General features: G+C 42.2%; 1 protein-coding gene across 1 annotated transcript in view; it reads left to right on the forward strand.

Annotated features, from left to right (window-relative positions):
• The first annotated feature begins 784 nt into the window (after positions 1-784).
• Positions 785-22,586, forward strand: part of RNF125 (ring finger protein 125) — a 37,834-nt gene continuing 16,032 nt past the window's right edge. Inside the window, exons 1-2 of the mRNA XM_068563108.1 lie at positions 785-1,113; positions 20,159-20,312. Of these exons, the coding sequence (XP_068419209.1) occupies positions 950-1,113; positions 20,159-20,312 (318 nt within the window). The 5' untranslated portion in view covers positions 785-949. The remainder of the gene's footprint in view (positions 1,114-20,158; positions 20,313-22,586) is intronic.

Here is a 22,586-nt window from a genome sequence, read left to right on the forward strand (position 1 = left end):
CATGGATTTTTTTAAATAAAAAGAGCGTGAATTTATATCTCCAAAAAAAAAAAAAAGTTTTTTAAGTAAGTTCTGCGAGAACTGGGATTTTGTTTGCTTGTTGGGAACTGTGTCCCCATCACCAGAAAGGAGTCTGGCATGCAGTGGGCTTTAAAGCCTTATTAAACGCGTGAATTAATAAATGCTATATTTGGTCATAAATATTCAAAAGAGGATGGAGAGGGGAATACAAACAACAGCAGGAGATTCTAAGGCGACGAACCTGGACGGGGTGGGGGTCGGGAGGGTCCTAGGATTTAGCACTAGAATCCCTGTCCTAGCGTTAGGATTCGAATCCAGGTCCCAGAACTCTTTCCACTACTGCATGCTACCTCTCCATTTATGCAGTGTTGATTACATGACGGAAGTGGTGATTAGCACTTTCTTAGGAGACGCTCGTAGATCATCTTTGTGGCCTATTATGATTACAACAGTGCAGGACCCATAGGACCACCACCTTACAAGTGGGTGTTCTCTGATTGCCTTCAAACAGGACCACGCCCGCACTTTCATTCACTTGCTACAGTGGTTCGGAAGGAGGAGGCGGGCGATTGCTTGGAAGGCTCACTGCCCGCCCAGGTCCTCTGCTCTGCAGTTGAGGTGTCAGGTTTCAATCCTCCCAGGACCACTGGACATCGCGGCGTGCACGGTGCGGCGGCCGCCTCCGCCTCCAAGCCTAGACTTAGGCAGCGAGCGAAGGCTCACTTCAGACGCGCGGCCGCGCACTCGGCCTGCCGCAGACCGAGGCTGGGCCCCGCGGCGGAGGCTGCTTCGGGGCTGCGCTGGCTGCGCGCTCTGGGAGGCGGCGATCGCGGCTGGGCCGGGACTTCCTTCCTCCACCGCGGGACAACAAAACAAGCCGGCTGCAGGCACCGGGCTCTTGGCAACGGTCTGGGCCCGAGGCGCAGCGATGGGCTCCGTGCTGAGCAGCGATAGCGGAAAATCCGCGCCCGCCTCGGCCACCCCGCGGGCCCTGGAGCGCAGGGGGGACCCCGAGCTGCCCGTCACGTCCTTCGACTGCTCCGTCTGCCTCGAGGTGTTGCACCACCCCGTCCGGACCCGCTGTGGCCACGTGTAAGTGCCAGGGGAGCTGGGTTTGCGCGCCCACCCCCTGGGGAGGGCGATGTTTGCGGAGCCGTTGGGGATCTGGGGGTTCAGAAGCCGGCGCTTGAAGGAAACTGCTGCAGGGAGAGACCTGGACCCGTCGAGTGCGGACGACGGGGAAAGTGCCCAGTCGGAAGGTGACACAGGATTTCAGGAGGAGAAAACAGCAACAAGCGGGCCCTGCAGCCCCCGTAGAGCCGCCTCCTCCCGCAGCCCAAGTGCGGAGTCCCTGGGACGGGAATTCCGGACGCGAGAGCCGCGGGGAGCAAGGGCTTGCCGGCTGAGGAGGGTGCGCTTGGCTGGAGAAGCAGCACCCGCCTGGGCCCAAGGCAGGGGCTCCCGCCGAGCGCAGTTCCCGCTCCACTCGGTTAATCGGGCGGTGCTTCCTTCTCCGCCCGGAACCCGGGTCGGTTTTGTTTTGCTGGCTCTGTGCACGTGTTCTAGAACGCCCGCGAGGCTGGTCTCTTAAGCAAACAAGGATCTGTGCAAACTGTCTTTCCATCCCCACCTCCCTTTCCCAACACAGACACCCAAACCCCTCAAAGGTCAATCAAACGGGAACGTCCAAGTGACTTTCTGTAGTCGTTAGAGTTGAACAAGCCGCCAGGGCGGGGTCTGCGGCTTGAACGTTACCCCCCCAAGCCCGTGAATGCAGCAGTTTAAAACACAGCCAACCGAGTGAAGGAGGTCGCAGACTACCTGCCTTACGCACCGCCTCCCCACCGCGGTAGGAAGTAGAGATAAAAAGAACTGTCTTAGAAACCACGTACACACCAACTAAAACTCGCTGTTAGCGCACAGCCGTGGTAGTTTCTAGGAAGAGTTTTAAAACAAAATCCCTTTATAAAATTGGCGCGTCCTTAACGTGTGCCTGAGTAATTAGTAATAGGGGTTGGATCTATGAGTTTGTGTTCTATTTGCTTAAAAGCTTTCTTCCCGTGGATGCGTGGGTGTGTGACTGTGTGTGGGTGAGATTGGTGGGGGGGTGGGGGTGGGGGAGGGGATTTCATAGAGCATGAGTGGAAACCCACTTAATGTCTTCTCTGGGCCGCCGACTAACTAGTTTGATGAAGCCCCGAGGCAGTAAGTGCTTTCTGGCTTACCAGGAAAAAAGAAGTATCATAAATCATGAATGCAAGTGCACAAACCGGCTTTAAAAGGACTTAGGTGGTCCTTGACACCTATAGCCTAGTATCTGAGAAGCAGTTTTCAACACCGAAAAGCCCAGCAGAGAGCCAGGGAGAAAAATCTGCAGCCCACACAATGTTTAAAGAAAGAGTGTCCCTGGCCCTTCTTTTGTGGCCATATTTTCAGGGCCTGTTGTTTCAGCTCTGTACTTTAAACTCAAGGCTAATTTACCTCCTGTCTGATTACTGACGTTGTTTCCCAGCTGTCCAGATGTAGCCCATTGACATAATTCCCCAAGGCCAAGATGGAAGCCAAGATGTTATTGCGTTATATGAAATACCTTGATTAGTTCAGAGCAGTAATAACCTCAGGATACCTACCTTTAAATTTAGTCTGTATTAGCATTAAAACTTTTAGGTTGCACCGAAGACACACAGTGGGCCTCAAGTCTTGGAAGATTTTCTTTTGTAGAACTGAACTGGGCAGCTTTGCTATTGGAGATTGTTATCTTATTGTTTTCCCTGGTTTGGATTTTGAATGCTATAACTTAGTGTGTGCAGTGTTTTGCTTCTGCTAAAGAGTAATATAAATTTGCAAAATGTTGAATCCTTTGTTTAATCTTTTTCTTTGTTAGAGTGAATAGGAAACCAGCAACTGGAAAAATAGTCATGAAGTAGCACAATAAGGGCTGGACAAATGCCTTCCCTCACTTTACTGTTCTTTGTTTTGACAAATCTATGTCCATTGTTCTGGCCAGGGGCAGAATTTCCATATTCCTACTTTTGGCAAATTTACTTGGGCCTCTTCCACGTTGTAAATGTTAACTAGAGTCCCTTCTGCTCTGGGGATGGTGAGTCTTCCTAACACTGTTTGTACTTCCTAAATGAATTACTCTCTTCCATTGAACTTAATTTGGAAAATGAGGAAGTGCAAATGAAACCTCTACATTATCCCATACTTAAGCTAATTTCCAAACTTGCTGAACTGGGTTGTTTATGCTAATTTCTGTTTATAAACTAGTTTCAAGTCAAGCAAGTATAATATGGCAACAATACCTTGAATGAATATGTGTATATGTATTGTGATGCAGTAAAACAGTGAGAGCTTCATAGCCACTAACCAGCTGTGTAATCACCACTTTGGTTAATCTTTTTGAATCTCAGCTTCTTCATTTGTAAAATAAGGTGAGTAATGGAATTTTTGAGTATTTAAAGTGTAAAAGTAGCTCATAATATAGGCTCAAAACGTTTCTTTTTTTGTTGTTGTTTAACTTTTATTGGAGTATAGTTGATTTACAATGTTGTGTTAGTTTCAGGTGTCAAAACATAGTTTCTATTTCCATCAAAGTCATTCCGTAAAGCAAGCAAAAACCCATGAACAGGTTTTATTTCTTTTTTAAAAATAATTAATTAATTGATTTACTTTTGGCTGTGCTGGGTCTTCGTTGCTGTGCGCGGGCTTTCCCTAGTTGCGGCGAGCGGGGGCTACTCTTTGTTGTGGTGCGCGGGCTTCTCATTCTGTTCTGGTCATTGCGGAGCACAAGCTCTAGGCGCTCGGAGTTAGGCAGTTGTGGCTCTCGGGCTCTAGAGCGCAGCCTCAGTAGTTGTGGCGCACGGGCTTAGTTGCTCCGCGGCATGTGGGATCTTCCTGGACCAGGGCTCGAACCCGTGTCCCTTGCGGTGGCAGATGGATTCTTAACCACTGTGCCACCAGGGAAGCCTCCAGGTTTTATTTCTTATCTCTGTGTTTCTTTTGGAATAAAAGTGGGCCACAAAAGATAAGTCTGTGACATTTCCAAGATGTCCCAGATAGCCTTACTTTTAGCTTAGTTCTTTTTTCATTTGGTGGACTTTAATTTAAGAAGTTCTGTTTTAATGTCTGTCATTTCAAACTGACGTTATTCATATCTCCGTATCAGTTGTAAAAGTAGATTTGGGGGAAAAGACTTCCTACTTCTGCCTTTTTTCTATTATCAGTGAGCTGGGGAAAGAGGGAGTAGATGAGTTGAAACTGCATAAGGGAAACGAAAACGGAATCTGATTTACATTTAAAAGAAATATTCAAACAATTTGGTATGGTAGATACCGAGGGAGACAAAGGTCGAAGACAGAGATATAGGGGGACAGAGTTTAGCTCAGGAGGAAGTTAATGAACTCACAGTTAGGCCTGTTGAATGTACAGTAGTCTGATAGGGAGACATCTAAATGGAAATGTCCCAAAGGCACTGGGAAAGTGGGTTTAGGGACAGAGCTCAAGGCTGGAGCTAAGGGAGTTACCAAAAAGGGTCAAGAGGTTGAGAATGGGCCTAAGAGAGCTAAATACAAACCAGAGCAGACCATACAGTACAAAGAGCCACATCGTCATAGACCTGAGTTGGGTTGAGTTGCTCCAAGTCACAGAATTTGCCTAATTTTTTTAAATGAAACTGTTAAGGATAGTTCTGAAGTGCTTTCTGGTAACTGGATTAAAACGTTCCATTTGTGGTCAAGTATGATCATCAAATTCATGGTTCTCTAAGTAGAGTCTGAAGGTTTCCTGATGTGTTTTAAACTGACCCAGAAATAGACATCAGTGCTTTCATTCTTTTTTTTTTTTAATTTTAGTATATTTTATTTTATATTAAAATTTTTATTGAGGTAAAATTGACATATAACATTATATTAGTTTCAGGTGTATGGCATAATGATTAAATTTTTGTAAATATTGCGAAATGATCACCACCAGAAGTCTAGTTAACATCTGTCAGAATACATGGTTATAAAATTTTTCTTTCTTGTGATGATAACTTAAGATCTACTCTCTTTTTTTCCTAATTAATTAATTAATTTATTTATTTATTTATTTATTTTTGGCTGCATTGGGTCTTTGTTGCTGCACACGGGCTTTCTGTAGTTGGGGTGAGCGGGGTGCAACTCCTCGTTGCAGTGCACAGGCTTCTCATTGCAGTGGCTTCTCTTGTTGCAGAGCACGGGCTCTAGGCACACGAGCTTCAGTAGTTGTGGCACACGGGCTCAGTAGTTGTGGTGCATGGGCTTAGTTGCTCTGCGGCACGTGGGGTCTTCCCAGACCAGGGATAGAACCGGTGTCCCCTGCATTGACAGGCGGATTCTTAACCACTGCGCCACCAGCGAAGTCCCGAGATCTACTCTCTTAGCATCTTTCAAATAAGCAATACAGTATTATTAACTATAGTCACCATGCTGTATATTACATCCCATGAGTTACTTATTTTATAACTCAAAGTTTGTACCTTTTGACTCCCTTTACCCTTTTCACTTCCAAAGCCCACAGTGCTTTTATTCTTACAGGAGATACGCAATCCCAGACTTCTTTTTAACCTAAGATTAAAGCTACTTATCCTATTATTTATTATAGATATTCATACATATTTTCTATCAGTGAGGATTCTCCAGAGAAACAACCAATAGGTTATATATAAATATATGGAGAGAGAGAGAAAGAGAGATTGATTTTAAGGAATTGATTTACATTATTGAGGATAATCGCTCTACTTGAAGTCAACTGATTATAGATGTTAACCACATCTACAACATACCTTCACAGCAACATTTGCTTAAGTGTTGAATTAAACTGAGTACTATAGGCTGGCTAAGTTGATACATAAGACTAACCATCACATCTTTTCAACAGGCTTTTAAGGGTTATTAAAATCTGGTGATCAAAACCAAAAATTAGATCATTATCAGGCTTTACTAGAAGACACTTCAGAATTCTCTTAAGAAGCCTGACTATCGGGCAGCCATGCACACACCTACATGTTGCTCAAGCAGACAGTAGGAATCCATAGTTTTCTTAAAATTAAAGTCATTGTTTATTTAGCTTCATCATTATCATTTTAGTTTGCTGTGGGTTGTTTGGTTAGACCTACTGTTGCATGGGGTGCATTCGTTTTTTGATCCAGCCAACGTGGCCTGCTCTGTGCTGAGCACACAGACACAAAGGCTTATCCTTTTGGAGTTTGCATTCTTATGAGGAAGATGGACAATAAACAAGATACAGGTGTTAAGTATGTAGTTTGTTGTATAGTGTTAAGGATTAAAAAAATAAGACAAAGAAGTGAGATAGGAAGTATGTGGGAGTTGCAATATTAGGATATTTAGAGCAGTGCATCTTAAATTATCTGCTGTAAAGAACCTCTGAAGTGTTTTGTTTTAATTTCCAGCCCATCCTAGACCAATAATTTTATAAAATAAAAAATGTATTGTGGAAAAATGAAATTTAAAAATACCAAAGATAGGGAGTTCCCTGGCAGTCCAGTGGTTAGGGCTCGGTGCTTTCAGTGCTGTGGCCCGGGTTCCATCCCTGGTTGGGGAACTAAGATCCCACAAGCCATGAAGTACGGCCAATAAAAAAAAAAAAAGATATATAAAATACAAGCCGTCATTTGAAAAATTGTTATTAGACTCAACAGCATAATATTACTCTGTCAGATTCCTATACAATTTTCTAAATATTACTTCTCTCAATTTCTATTCTTAATTAAGCATGGACTCTTAATAAACAGGGCCTTATTTTGTACAGTGTTGGTCCAGAGGAAAGCAGGAGGTGAGGAAGCTAGTTTGACTGGTGTGGGGACATTTATAAGAAGTTTGCCTTTTCCTCTGAGTGAGGATTTTGAGCAGATTCATGGCTTGAGCTGATTTAAAAGCATCTCTCGGGCTGCTGAGAATAGTCTGTAGAGGGAGGAGCAAGCTGAAGAGATTGAGTTCAGAGGCCGCCGTAGTAATCCAGGTGGGAGAGGACGGGGCCAGCATGGGGACCGTGGGGGTGGTGAGAATAGTAGGGCTATAGAGATGTCTTTGAAGGTGCTGGTAACACGATGGATTTGATGCGGAGTGTGGAAGAAAGTGAAGAATCAAGGATGGCTGCAAAGTGCTTGGCCTGAGCGAAGGCTGGAGCCGCTCTAACTGAGATGGGAGAGACTAAGAGGAGGGGATGAAGATCACGGTTAAGTCAAGAGTTCAGTTACTGACAAGCCAAGTTTGAGACAACCGAGTGGAGCTGTTGAGTGGACAATTGGATATGTGAGCTTGGAGTTTAGAGGAGGAGCTGGGCTGTAGATAATAAACTTGGGAATCATAAACATATACTCGATATAAATCCATGGGACTGGATGAGCTCATCAAGGAGTTAAGTATAGTTAGAAAAGAATAGAGGTCCAAGGACTGAGCAGCGGTGCCCACCGATATTTAGAAGCTGGGACATGGGAACTTCCCCAGTGGCGCAGTGGTTGACTCCGCACTCCCAATGCAGGGGGCCCGGGTTTGATCCTTGGTCAGGGAACTAGATCCCACATGCAGGCCGCAGCTAAGAGTTCGCAGGCCGCAACTCTTAAGGAGCCCGCCTGCCACAACTAAGACGGTGCAACCAAATAAATAAATAAATAAATAAATTATTTTAAAAAGAAGAAGAAGAAGAAGCTGGGACATGGAAGCCAGAAAAGCAGCAGCCAAAGGAGAGGAAGGAAACCCCCAGGTGTCCTGGAGGCTGAGTGAGTGCAAGAAGTATTTTCCAGGGAAGAGGGACCCGCTGAATCCAGTGCTGCTTTAAAGGTCGAGTACGTGATAGAGACGGGGGAGTAGAGAAAGCCCTTTCGTGAAGTTTAGAGGCAAAGGGAAGAGAGAAATTGGGCAATAGCTGGAAAAAGAAGTGGGATCAAGAGAATTTTCTTTTAAAAGAAGAATGGAATATTTTGTATGCTGATGGAAATGAACCAACAGTGAGGGAAATTTTGATGCACAGGAGAGAAGAGAATTGCAGAGCTAGGATTTACAGTGGGGGGCTTGGCCTTAGGCAGGAGAATGGACAGTTCATCCATTTAAGAGGATGTAGAATATTAAATGGGCACAGATGCTAGTAGTTGAATTGAAGTAGTGGGAGTTCGTGGAAGGTTCCCATCTGATTGCAACTTATGTTGACATAATATTTGACCTGTGATTTGATTTTTTTTTGAAGTATAGTTGCTGTACAATATTATATGTTACAGGTGTACAATATAGTAATTCATAATTTTTAAAGGTTATACTCCATTTAGTTATAAAATATTGGCTATATTCCCCGTTTTGTACAATATATCCTTGTAGCTTATTTCATACCTAATAGTTTGTACCTCTTAATCCCCTACCTCTAAAGTGCCCCTCCCCCTTCCCTCTCCCCACTGATAACCACTGGTTTGTTCTCTGTGAGTCTGCTTTTTTTTTGTTGTATTCTCTAGTTTGTTGTATTTTTTAGATTCCACATGTGATATCATACAGTATCTGTCTTTTTCTGTCTGACTTATTTCACTTAGCATAATGCTCTCCAAGTCCATCCATGTTGCTGCAAATGGCAAAATTTCGTTCCTTTTCTATGGCTCAGTAGTAGTCTATTCGTTTTCTTCATCCATTCATCTGTTGATGGACACTTAGGTTGCTTCCATATCTTAGCTATTGTAAATAATGCTGTTATGAATGTTGGGGTGCGTGTATCTTTTCAAATTAGTGTTTTCATTTTTTTCAGATATATACCCAGGAGTGGAATTGCTGGGTCATAGGGTAGATCTATTTTTAGTTTTTTGAGAAACTTTCATACCATTTTCTTACAGTGGCTGCACCAATCTACATTCTCACCAACAGTGTACGAGGGTTCCCTTTTCTCCACATCCTCTCCAACATTTGTTATTTGTGTTCTTTTTGATGATAGCCATTCTGACAGGTGTGAGGTGATATTGTGGTTTTGATTTGCATTTCCCTGATGATTAGCAATCTTGAGCATCCTTTCATGTGCCTGTTGACCTGTGATTTGATTTTAAGATGAAATCATCCAGGCCCCTGATGCTAAAACAGATGTATATAGAATGCTTCCTCCTTCTAATGTACTTGGGTAAGCATCGCTTAAAATAGGATGATTGGAGTCTTTTGTACCATCAAGACCCAAAACTCTTGAGAGCCGTTGCTCTAATAAAGGAATGCTACTTTCTGCATTGCCACTCCTTTAAGGTCTGGCGCTTAGTAGGTGTTAAGTATTTTGAATTAATGAATGACTCTGAGGCAAAATTTGGGGGACTTCCCCGGTGGTCCAGTGGTTAAGAATCCACCTTCCAATGCACGGGACGCAGTTTGGTCCCTGGTCCGGGAACTAAGATCCCACGTGCGTGCTGCAACTACTGAGCCCGCGCACTGCAACTACAGAGGCCACGTGCTCTGGAGCCCGGGTGCCACTACTGGAGGGAAGCCCAAGTGCTGCAACCAAGAGCCTGTGCACTGCAATGAATGATTCGTGCCGCAACTAAGACCCGATGCAGCCAAAAATAAATTAATTAATTAATTTAAAAATAATAATAATAAGACAAAATTTGGGGCTTCCCTGGTGGTGCAGTGGTTAAGAATCCGCCTGCCAATGCAGGGGACACGGACGGGTTCGAGCCCTGGTCTGGGAAGATCCCACATGCCGTGCAGCAACTAAGCCCGTGCACCACAACTACTGAGCCCGCATACCACAACTACTGAAGCCCGCGTGCCTAGAGCCCGTGCTCCGCAACAAGAGAAGCCACTGCAATGAGAAACCCATGCACCAAAACAAAGAGCAGCCCCTGCTCGCCACAGCTAGAGAAAGCCCACGTGCAGCAATGAAGACTCAACGCAGCCAAAAATAAATAAAAAATAAATTTATTTTTTAAAAAAAAAGACAAAATTTGGATACTTTGGTGAGCACAACTTTGGACAACCATTTCATAGTGCCAGCCAGCTGGTGCTATGGAGTTTGAGTCATAGAGAGGAGTCCCATGATAGTTTTTGAACTCCCTTCCTCTTATAGGGTTACTCATCTGTGCCTGTATTACCGAGAATTTTAGAAAGATGTAATAAGCTGGCCTGAAATTTGCCTCATCTGGTGGTTGGACTGCTCTGTGTTACTTAGCAACATTAGTGTTGTCGTAGGCACATTAAATATTAGTGATCTATTAAATTACATATTCTCCAACAAACAGAACCTAAATAATGTAGCAGACTGAGTTTTTACACCGGGATTCTCTTTAGCACCTGACTACTGGTCCTAGGACCAGCAGCATTGCAGAATCTCAGCCCCCAACTCAAATCTGCTGAATCGCAATCTGCATTTTCACAAGATGCCCATGTGATTTATATGCATTTTAAGATTTGAGAAGTACAGCCTCAGATAACCCTATTTAATTGACATAAGATACTGCAAGTTGAGGACAGTGTTTGAGGGTTATAGAGAGGTACCCCTGTAAGACTGTAGATTAAAGGAAATAAAATTTTCGTTAGGGGGCTAAATATAAAAATCAACACGTAAAGGAGTGTAGAGATATGCAGAGTCAATTTTTGGAGGCTGAATGATTCCCAGGATGGACTTTGAGCGTAACCTAATTGAATACATAAACACCTCCAAGGAAATCTTGAGGGACAGTGGCTGAAGGCCTGTGCTCTAAGAATAGCTGCGCTTGGGACTGTCCAGGCTGATCCATCCATCATTGGATCACTGAAGAGGGAGACTGGTTGTGTGTGTGTGTGTGTGTGTGTGTGTGTGTGTGTGTGTGTGTGTGTATTGTCCTATATTGGAGTATTTTAGCCTGAGACTCTCATCCTCCCTTTGAATAACAATTGCAACTCCCCTTATTCTATTTCTATGTTCCAGCTCCCCAAGGGAGCCCAAGATTTTCATTCAGCTTCATATTGGCCTACCCACAGTGAGGCAGCCCAGCGTCGAGAACATAACGAAAATGTTAGACCAACCACATGTTGCCAAGGGCTTCTTCCAGAACCACATTTAGGGACCACCTCTGGCTACTTATTTTGCCTGTCTAGCCCTAGGCCCCATGGAGTCCCTAATACAGCCCTTTCCTCTTTAATTCTCCTATACTTAGGGTGCAGTTTTCCCCCTTAAGATTGCGTGCATAACTTTACCCAGTGTCCTCAGCAACCCTTTCCCCATTTTCCTCCAATACCTTGCTGCCCTTTCCTTATATGAGCTTTATTGCTAATCACTTAATTAGAGAAACAGAAAGGGGTTAATAAAATAAACAATGGGGGTGGGATAATTAAGTTCCCAGCTGGCTTTAAAGTTCTTAGAGTCATTATCTGGTTCCTGATTGATGTCATCAGGAGCTGCAGACTCAGCAGGGGGGAGGCAAGGGGTGTGAGTGAGCGAGGAGGATGGGTGTCTACAGGAAGGGGCACCGACCCATGTGGCCACGTGGGAAATGAGTCCAGAGTTGCAGGAGACTTAGCTTTTCAAGAGAAGCCAGAAATTTGAATTTGTGTGTGAAATCTGATTTTAAAGCTATCACAACTTGTGCTTCCACTGCCGGGGGCACGGGTTCTATCCCTGGTCAGTGAACTAAGATCCCGCATGCCACAAGGCACGGCCAAAAAAAAAAAAAAATAAGACTATGACAACTCATTTAGAATGTTTGAAAACATTAAATCGGTCTTTAAAAAAAATGCAGTTGACTTCTGTCTTTCCCCTACATTCTCCTAATTCTGATCATGTCTGTTGTGATTCGTCATTCTCAGCCGCCTTATGGAGGGGGAGAGGGGGACAGACAAATAGGAATTTCTTATCTCTGGGGTTTGTGTTCATTTTTACCCCTTGGGTTCTTCCAGAAGGACACAACACTTATTTATTAATGGGAACATTGGGCCCTGCCCAGAAAATTCCCCTTTGGCCCATTGCTCATAACTGATTTAGTTATTTCAATCTACTGACCATTTACTGAGTAGCTACTCTACCTGGGGCTGTGTGGGAGGGACCCCTACAGGATTCTGAATGGTTCTGTGCTGTGTGTATTTCTGTGATTCTCATGCAGTGTTGTTGTTACTGACCTGTTGTCACTGGGGCATTTTTTGTTTAGTTGGGTTGCGTTTTTCAGCTTTCTTGAGGTGATACAGTACATAATTGTATACAATCCTATAACCACCACCACAAACAAGATCTAGAACAGTTAGTTGCATTACCCTAAGAAGTTCCCTCGAATCCTTTACAATCAATCCACTCCCCAAACTCCTGGGCCCCAGGCAACCCCATCAGCTTTCTGTCACTGAGCTTTGGAGTCATACAGTAAATAGTCTTGTATTTGACTTCTTTCACTTAGCATAATGGGGCATATATTTGTTGTCATTTGGTAGATTGTAAGCCCTTTTGCCTCTGCTTCCCAAATCAATACTAAATCTGTCTGTCCACTTACACTGTCTACTGCTACTTTGCTGGGCTAAGCCACCATCCTCTTTTGAACCAACCCTTACGATGGAATTAACTCGGGCTCTGAGCCGTGACTCTTGTACCTCTGTAATCCATTCTTCACACAGGAGCCCAGTGATCTATGTAATGTAACTCAAGTCGTATCACTCTCCCACTTAAAACCCTCCAGTGCCTTCCCATCACGCTTAGCTCTGGCTTTATGGTTGGTCTCCTACCTACCTTACTGTCCCACATATTGCCAATTACCCTCCCCTGGGCCCCCTGCATTTCAACCACGCTGGCTTTCTGTACCTCAGCAAAATGGTCCCTGTTTTCAGCTGGGAAAACCATTCCCAGATCTTCCCAAGACTGATGCCTTCAAATGTCATCTCAGGGACCACCCATCTCACTGCGCCCTCTGCCCCACCCACTCAATTTTTGTTGTCAACTGTTTTATTCTTCTCAGAGCATTTATCGTTTGCCAGTCTTTTTGTTTACCTGCTCATTTCCTCTCTCCTCCTTCTAGAACTCTTGAGAGCAGGGACCTCGGGCACTGCCATGGTTTCATCTCTGGCATGTCAAACATTGGCAATCGTAAGCTATTAGTGAAAATTTCGTTAGTGAATGCATGCTTGTATGGTTGGGTCTGGGGAGACTTGTGCATGTTTTATAAATCTTCATTATAACCATGCAATAACTGTTCTTGCTAAAAGCCACATGAATTCATTTTTTTAAAGTTTTGTTTTCTCTCCCTTCAGCCTTTTATTATCTTTCAAATTGTTCTGTGCTCTTTAAACTTATTTAAATAATCATAAATGCAAAGTAATCTTTTCCTCACACTGAATTTGGATGCTCTTAAAAATATCATTTTTAAAAATGTTTTTCTCTTCAAATCACATTCTGTTAAATATTTCAGGTCTCTCATCCTCCAAGCATTTCCCTTCTCTGTTTTCCAACTAAATTTTTCTGAAAAGTAAAAAAAATTTAAGTCATAGTAAGGTGGTTAATTTTCCCTAACATTTTATTATGAAAAATGTCAAACATACAGCTAAGTTTAAAGAATTGTGCAGTGAACAACCATATATCCATACCTATTTCTACAATTGTTAATTTTGCCTTATTTGCTTTTACCTCTCACTTTATCACATACCTATCCATCCATCAATCCATCTTATTTTTTGGATGCATTTTAGAGTAGGTTACAAACATCAGCATACTCTACCCCTTCTCATATCAGCATGCATAATATTAACCAGAGTTCACAATTTGTTTATGGGATTTTTTTAAAGGTAAATTACACATAGAGTGAAATGCATACATCCTAGGTATAACATTTGCAGAGCTTTGACCAATGTTTAGCCCAAACCCCTATCAAGATATAGAATAGTCTCATTACCCCTCATATGGTTCCATTATGCCCCTTCCCAGCCATCCCCATCCGTGTACCCCCATAGGCAATCACTGTTGTGTTATTTTTTTCCCTATCATAGATCAGTTTTGCCTATTCAAAAATTTCAAATAAGTGGAATTACACAAGATGTACTTTCTTGTGTCTGGCTTCTTTTTTTAAAATTTATTTTATTGAAATATAGTTGATTTACAATGTTGTGTTAGTTTCTGGTGTACAGCAAAGTGATTCAGTTACATATATTTATATTTATATATATTCTTTTTCATATTCTTTTCTATTATGGTTTATTACAGGATATTGAATACAGTTCCCTGTGCTATACAGTAGGACCTTGTTGCTTATCCATTCTATATATAATAGTTTGCATGTGCTAATCCCAAACTCCCAATCCATCCCTCCCCCACATCCCATCCCCCTTGGCAACCACAAGTCTGTTCTCTATGTCTGTGGGTCTGTTTCTGTTTCGTAGATAAGTTCATGTGTCTGGCTTCTTAGTATGTCTCTGAGAGTCATCCATGTTATGGCTTGTATCAGTAATTTGTTCTTTTTTATTGCTGTGTAGTATTCCATTGTAGGAATGTGCTATGGGTTGTTTATTCATTTTCTTGTTGATAAATATCTGGGTTATTTCCAGGTTGGGTCTACTGTGAAAACATTCCTTCTGAATACAAATGGATATATTTTTTAACTTCTCGAGTAAAACATGGGCTTGGTACTGCAGGGCCAAGGGGTCCCTGTAAGTTTTGTTTTATCAGACACTACCAGACCATTTATCCCAAGTGGTTGTAGGTAATTAACTTTTTAAAAGAATTGTTTATTGTGTAGGTAATAAGGTTATATGGTTCACACTTAAGATTCGACAGTGAAAATACCCTTCTTCTACCATATACCCCTTTCTTTCCAGTTCCCATTTCTCCAACAGGTAGATACATGTTCTTATTTTCTTTACCCTAGATGTTTTTACACATCTACAAACCTGTAAGAAGCTCACACTCTATATACACTTCTACACTTTGCTTTCTAAGAGGTTTTAGTTTAGAGTTATCTTGTCTCTGTGCCCTGTTATATAATATATACTACCTAAAGCTGAATAGCCCTGTGAGGATTCTGATTAGACAATTCAAAAAATGATCACTTGTATACTTTTCACACCAAGGTGCTAGGGTAAGGATGGTAGATGCTTCAGCTCTCATGACTTGAATTTGATAACTGTACCTTTAAGGAGAGAATGTTCCCCTCAGATCTTTTGAACTAAGCAGTTCTGCAGTCTTGCTTCTGCACCCCAGAAAGTGAGACTTGAGGTGCAGCAGCATCCAGTACCTTTCCATGGTAACACTTCTAAAAGTTGTGGTTTTTATATACTCATAATCAGTAAGTTCAGTCTGTTCCAAAACACCTTAATCTTGATGTGTTTTCTCCAGTTCATAATCACTTCTATTAAGAATACAGTTAATTGACTAATCTACCGGATTGGCAACTAATATTCTCACATAATGCAACGACATCTATATAATGCTCATTTGAGAGTTTCATGCCACAGATAACACCACTGTACAGACTTAGTGGGGGTGGTTATAGGGAGGGACTTGATTTTTAAAATGCCTCAATAAATTGATATAGCCACTATGGGGAACAGTATGGAGGTTCCTTAAAAAACTAGAAATAGAACTGCCATATGACCCAGCAATCCCACTACTGGGCATACACCCAGAGAAAACCATAATTCAAAAAGATACATGTACCCCAGTGTTCATTGCAGCACTATTTACAATAGCCAGGACACGGAAGCAACTGAAATGTCCATCAACAGAGGAATAGATAAAGAAGATGTGGTACATATATACAATGGATTATTACTCAGCCATAAAAGAGAACAAAACTGTGCCATTTGCAGAGACTTGGATGGACCTAGAGACTGTCATACAGAGTGAAGTAAGTCAGAAAGAGAAAAACAAATATCGTATATTAAACCATATATGTGGAATCTAGAAAAACGGTATAGATGAACTTATTTGCAAAGCAGAAATAGAGACACAGACGTAGAGAACAAATGTATGGATACCAAGGGGGTAAGGGTGGGGTGGGATGGATTGGGAGATTGGGACTGACATGTATTCACTACTACATATAAAATAGATGACTAATGAGAACAGACTGTATAGCACAGGGAACTCTACTCAATGCTCTGTGGTGACCTAAATGGGAAGGAGTCCAAGGAAGAGGGGATATGTGTATATGTGTGACTGATACACTTTGCTCTACAGCAGAAACTAACACAACAGTGTAAAGCAACTATACGCCAATAAAAAAAATTATTTTAATGCCTCAAGTGTGCTACTTTTCATGAATATCTACTAGGAATTTCCATTGTTGTGGTTATCAATCATAGTTACAAAAACACGTATGAAGTATTTATAAAATAATAGCAGAAATGTACCCTAGGTAAAGCCCACTGGCTTATACAGCTACATCAGTGATCTCAAACCTTTGCTGCCTCTGCTTGTCACTGGGAGGAATTAAAGTGTCTTTAAGAAGACTACAGGGGGCTTCCCTGGTGGCGCAGCGGTTGAGAGTCTACCTGCCAATGCAGGGGACACGGGTTCGAGCCCTGGTCTGGGAGGATCCCGCGTGCCGTGGAGCAGCTGGGCCCGTGAGCCACAACTACTGAGCCTGCGTATCTGGAGCTTGTGCTCCGCAACAAGAGAGGCCGCGACAGTGAGAGGCCCGCGCACCGCGATGAAGAGTGGCCCCCGCTTGCCGCAACTAGAGAAGGCCCTCGCACAGAAACGAAGACCCAACACAGCCAAAAATAAATATAAATAAATAAAAATTTAAAAAAATTATAAAGAAGACTACAGGGACTTCCCTGGTGACGCAGTGGTTAAGAATCCGCCTGCCAATGCAGGGGACACAGGTTCGAGCCCTGGTCCGGGAGGATCCCACATGCCACAGAGCAACTAAGCCCATGTGCCACAACTACTGAGCCTGCACTCTAGAGCCACAACTACTGAGCCCGCAAGTCACAACTACTGAAGCCTGCGCTCCTAGAGCCCGTGCCCCACAGTAAGAGAAGCCACCGCAATGAGAAGCCTGTGCACCGCAACAAAGAGTAGCCCCCCGCTCGCCGCAACTAGAGAAAGCCCGCACACAGCAACAAAAACCCAACGCAGCCATAAATAAATAAATAAATAAATGTATTAAAAAAAAAAAAAAAAAAGACTAAAAACTTTGAGCCTCTCCCAAAACAGTTTGAGGATAAAAATACTACTGTCTTCTGGCTCTGTGACTTCGGCAAGTTGTTACACCTCTCTGAACTTCAGTTTGCTATCAGTCAGGGTAAGGAGAAAGCAGCATTTAGGATTCCTGTGAGAGCGAAATGAGGTAAAATGAGCTGATGTGTATCAGTGCCCACCACGGGGCTTGGCACCAGTATATTTTGTTTGTTTGTTTTGCATGTCCCCTGCATTGGCAGGCAGATTCTTAACCACTGTGCCACCAGGGAAGTCCCTTGGCACCAATATCCATCTTCTGTTTGTATTAGCATAAAACTCAAACAAACTGTGAGAAAGGGGCGAAGACTTTTAGTTGACAAGAAACACAGTGTTATCTGCTTGCTCCTAAATTATGTAAACAAAGAATTCCTGTCAGAATCGCAGGTGTTGTATTAGAAGTGTTAATTATGAGTTGAGCATTTGGACCATTTGTAATAAATACCCTTCAAAGCTTACACTTTGAGAACCAATTCTTAGGGACTAAAAGAAATGCAAGGACAAATGTGCCTTAGAACTTACAATTAATCACCTGGGACAGAAGTAAAATACAGCAGAGGACTTAGGTCTTTCGATTCTGAAAGTATTGCTCTTTCCAACTGGGGTAACTGCGGTTGTGGAAAGATAGGTCACTGAATTCTGAGTCAGGAAACCCCAGCTTAAGGTCAACAAAGTTCAGGCACTTTCTGTAGCTGTGACCTTGCTGAAGTAACTTAACCTCTACGTACCTCAGTTTCCTCATCTATAAAGGAAATAATGATCTTTCTTAGGGGTTTATTAAGGTTAAATGAATTACGGTATGTGGAAGTGTTTTAAAATTTTGTAAATAAAAAAAAGCAGTGTATCAAATTTGAAATTATATCAAAATATAAAGTTACCAAATGACATTAATAACAAAAACACCCAGGAAGAAAAGGGTAGGAACCCAGGCAGATCTGGGGTTCTAAATAAAGAGCAGGATAGTCCTATCAAGTTGTTGCTGAATCAGTCTTTATGTCACTCTGTTTAGTATTCATCTCCCAGAGAGAGGGTTTACTTAGTGTGGCCGACATTAGGTGCTCTGCCTTCAGCAGGGGATTATGGGCACCTGGATTGAGGTCCCACCAAATTGTATCTCATATAAGAGGTGTAGTTCCTGCAGAGCAAAACCAGGATGCTATGGCAAGAGAAAGGGGAAATGGGTGCTGGGCAGGCATCAACATCAGGAAGGCATTCTTGATGCATTCCTGAGGCATCTGCCTCAAGAACAATGAAGACGTAAGCATCCTCTGTGTGCATATAAGAATTTTATAACAGAGGCAGAAGAGAGTACTTTTAAGAATCAGTAATGGCTGGGCTTCCCTGGTGGCGCAGTGGTTAAGAATCCACCTGCCAATGCAGGGGACATGGGTTCGAGCCCTGGTCCGGGAAGAATCCCACATGCTGCGGAGCAACTAAGCCCGTGTGCCACAACTACTGAGCCTGCGCTTTAGAGCCCACGTGCCACAACTACTGAAGCCCATGTGCTTAGAACCCGTGCTCTGCAACAAGAGAAGCCACCCAATGAGAAGCCCCCGCACCGCAAAGAAGAGTAGCCCCTGCTCGCCGCAACTAGAGAAAAGTCCGCGCGCAGCAACGAAGACCCAACGCAGCTGAAAACGAAAATAAATAAATTAAAAAAAAAAAAAAAAAGAATCAGTAATGGCTAATATACTAGGAATTTTGTTTGTGAAACTTCATTCAGCTCTATGTATACCTATGATATATGAACTTTTCAGTATGTATAGTTTACTTAAACAGCTTAACTTTTGCCGTGTATAAATATTCGCAAATATATATTACGTGCTGAGTTAAGAGCTGTCAGCTCATGCTAATGTGTATAATCTATTGAAATGCTCACTTTTACTTCTGTGCACGTGTAGCCTTCAGCAGCTCCCATAGATAGGTCAAGATTTTCTGTGAATTCCGTTGACTGTGTTAAGATTTTATCATGATCATCTTTAAGTAAACAGAGAATATATTTCTTGATGTGGAGGACATCCTAAAGTGGTAGTTTTGATTAGATAATTTCCTGCATCTGAGGATGAGTTTAAAATTATTTTATGAAGACTTTAACATGTTTCGTATTTTTACCTCCTCAACTTGCTGCTATTTTCTTATCTAACACACAGAATCTCACAGAGCAAAGACCTATTCCCCCCAGCCCCACAGATTTTAAGATAAAATAGGATTAAAGAAAAGAAAGAACACATTAGATATCCTTTGAGTTATAGGGGGTTTTTTGAAGTGTAGTTGATATACAATGTTGTGTTAGTTTCAGGTATCCAGGAAAGTGATTCATTTATACACACACTTAGATATAGATATAGATATATTCTTTTTCAGATTCTTTTCCTTTATAGGTTATTAAGATATTGAATATAGTTCCCTGTGTTATACAGTTGGTCCTTGTTGTTTATGTATTTTATATATAGTAGTATGTATCTGCTAATCCCAAACTCCTAATTTGTCCCTCCCTCCCCCTTTCCCCTTTGGTAATAATAAGTTTATTTTCTATGTCTGTGAGTCTGTTTCTGTTTTGTAAATAATTTATTTGTATCATTTTTTTAGATTCTACATATAAGTGATACCATGTGATATTTGTCTTTTTCTGACTTACTTCACTTAGTATGATCATCTCTAGGTCCATCCATGTTGCTGAAATGGCATTATTTCATTCTTTTTTATGGCTGGCAATATTTGAGTTATAGTTTTCATTCTGTTTGTAGGAAGGCTGTTTCACCACTTTGTCTGTCACCTTCTGTTTAAATGCGTGCAGCACATGTGGTGAGAACATGTGGCCCCAGGGAGGTCTTGCAGGGAAGGTAAGAGACTCCCCAGCAGCTGTAGGATGCAGATGGAGCTTTCGTTTGGCAGAACAGCTCTTAGTGTACAAGGTGTCATTAAAATACAGTTTCCATAAATGAACACCTAGTGGTGGCTCCTTTATACTGTTAAGGAAAGTGATGTATTCTTGGTTTGTGTCCTGTAGATTCTGCCGTTCTTGCATTGCTACCAGTCTCAAGAACAATAAGTGGACCTGTCCTTACTGCCGGGCATATCTTCCTTCTGAAGGAGTTCCAGCAACTGATGTAGCCAAGAAAATGAAATCCGAGTTCCAGAATTGCACCGAGTGTGACACCCTGGTATGTGACCCTGCCTTTGCTCATAGTTACCGGCTTAGAACTCTGAGAAAATTGTTTTGCAGCCAGTCATTTCACCTATGCCTTTGACCTCATCCTACCCTGACTTTCCAAAGTTTATTGTCTCAGCCTCTCCTCTTCCTTTCCTCTGGTTTCCTATGTATGGGCTGCTGGACAGCTGTCACCTGATGCCCACCATCACCTAATTTTTCAAACAAATGCTTTCATTGACCACCTCCATTTCCTCTCTTCCCATTACTCCCATGACCCCCTATTATGTGGCCTCCATTCCTGCTATGCTGTTGCAGCCCACCCAATGAATAGCTTTATTTTCAATTCCAGTGGCATAATTCCACCTCTACTGTTCTGGGCTTTGCAGTATTTATCTCTGTTGACCACTTCCTCCTTGTTGCAGTTTTCCTCTGTTGTTACTATGCTAGCCTGGTTAGATCATGTGAGGTCTTAGAAGCTGTGACAAAGATTCTAGATTTTATCTTAAACGCAGTAGTGAGTCATAGAAAAAGTATAAGCTTTTGATCAGGTTTATATTTTTAAGATGTCACTCTAGCATGTGAGTGGAAAATGGTTTGGAGGGGGCAAAAGCAGGATTGGTGAAGCCAATTTAGTGGATTTTAGGATAGGTGTTAAGGAAGCTGGGTTAGGGTAATAGCATTAGGTATGGAATAAGAAGTTGTTTCAAGGTGTATTCTGGAGAGGGATTGAAGGAAATTGATAATTAACTGGATGTGGAGGTGAGTGACAGTGAGGTATCAAAATGCTCCCCAAGTTTCTGAGATGAGTAGGTGAAGGTGCTAATATGGCGAGCAAATTTAGAGAAGAATCCACAAAGTTAAGTCTTAGATACATTAAATTTGAACTGCTAACAGAAGGATATTTAGGTATTACCTGTCTAGAGATCAAAAGAGAGATCGTGTACTGAAGATCTGAATTTCTCTAGAGAACCTTTCTTGATTGTTCATCTAAAATATAGCCTGTTACACTTTCTCTTAGCAGTCTGTGCTTTCTCTTCGTAGCACTTATCACCATTTGTAATTATGCTTTTGTGATTTTTTTAAATTTAATGTCCATTATCCATTATCCCCACAAGATTCCATGAGGGTAAGGACCATGACTGTTTTATTGACAGCTGTATACCCAGCACTTTGAAGAGTGACTGGCACATAATAAATGCTCAATGCATTTTTGAATATTTTTGTAAGACTCAAAAATCTATTCGTGGCTGCCTGATTACGGAATCCATGCATGGTCTTTGGAGTCAGACATGCTGGGATTAAACACTAATTCTCTCCCTTACTCTTTGTGATTTGGGGCAAGTTATTAATCTAAGTTTTTGTTTGACTCTTTTAAATTGAGGGAAAAGGTAATGCTCGTGTCACAGGGTGGTTGTAAAGGTAAACAACAAAACGTAAGTGGCTTTTAGCACTGTGGAACATAGTAAGTGCTCAAAATCAATAGCTTTTCACATTCTTAATATCATTACTGAGTATTTTTACTTTGATATTTTGCCATCATTTAAAATTCAACATGCACAAAATCAAACTCCGCGTATTATTTTGTCTTCCAGTTCTTTATCCCATCTTTGGTACCTGTCAGAAGCAAGAGCATTCTCTCAGTTATCCTGGGTGGAGATCCCCTTCCTTTTCTCACCCTGCTGCATTTCTGATTATTCACAAGTATTTTGATCTTTCCTTTGAGGTATTTCTTGTATCTGTTCCTCTTGTCAGGAATACCGCCATTCCTTCTACAGACATTTTCAACTCTTCTTACTGTTCAGAGTCCTCCCTACCTCCCTTCCACGAGCCTGGCTTTAGTATTCCAGTCCCCAGTATCAAACGGTTTCCTGTCTGCTTGTCTTCACATCTTTTGTTTGTTTGTTTTTCCTCCATTAGATGATAAGCACCTTTAGCGCAAGCTCAGTGGCTTGTGCTCCTTCTGCCACCTCTGACGATGGCTTTCACAGTTTTGTGTCTGGGGTAGACACTCTATGAATTTATCAATTCATCTGTCAGGGCATAGTCCCCAGATTGCTAATTTATGTGAGGAACGTGTCTCTTTGTTGATCAAGGAATATAAAGAAGAAGAAAGAAACTTTTAACAAGTCATAAGGAGATGAGAGAGCACTGATGTGCAAAGTTGGATGCTAAAAGTTGTAAAACAGTCTGTCGTTTTTTTTTTTTTTTTTTAATTAACTATTTGTTTTTGGCTGCGTTGGGTCTTCGTTGCTGTGCGTGGGCTTTCTCTAGTTGCGGCGAGTGG

Source organism: Eschrichtius robustus, chromosome 14 (genome assembly GCF_028021215.1).
Source record: "Eschrichtius robustus isolate mEscRob2 chromosome 14, mEscRob2.pri, whole genome shotgun sequence".
Lineage (NCBI taxonomy): Eukaryota > Metazoa > Chordata > Mammalia > Artiodactyla > Eschrichtiidae > Eschrichtius > Eschrichtius robustus.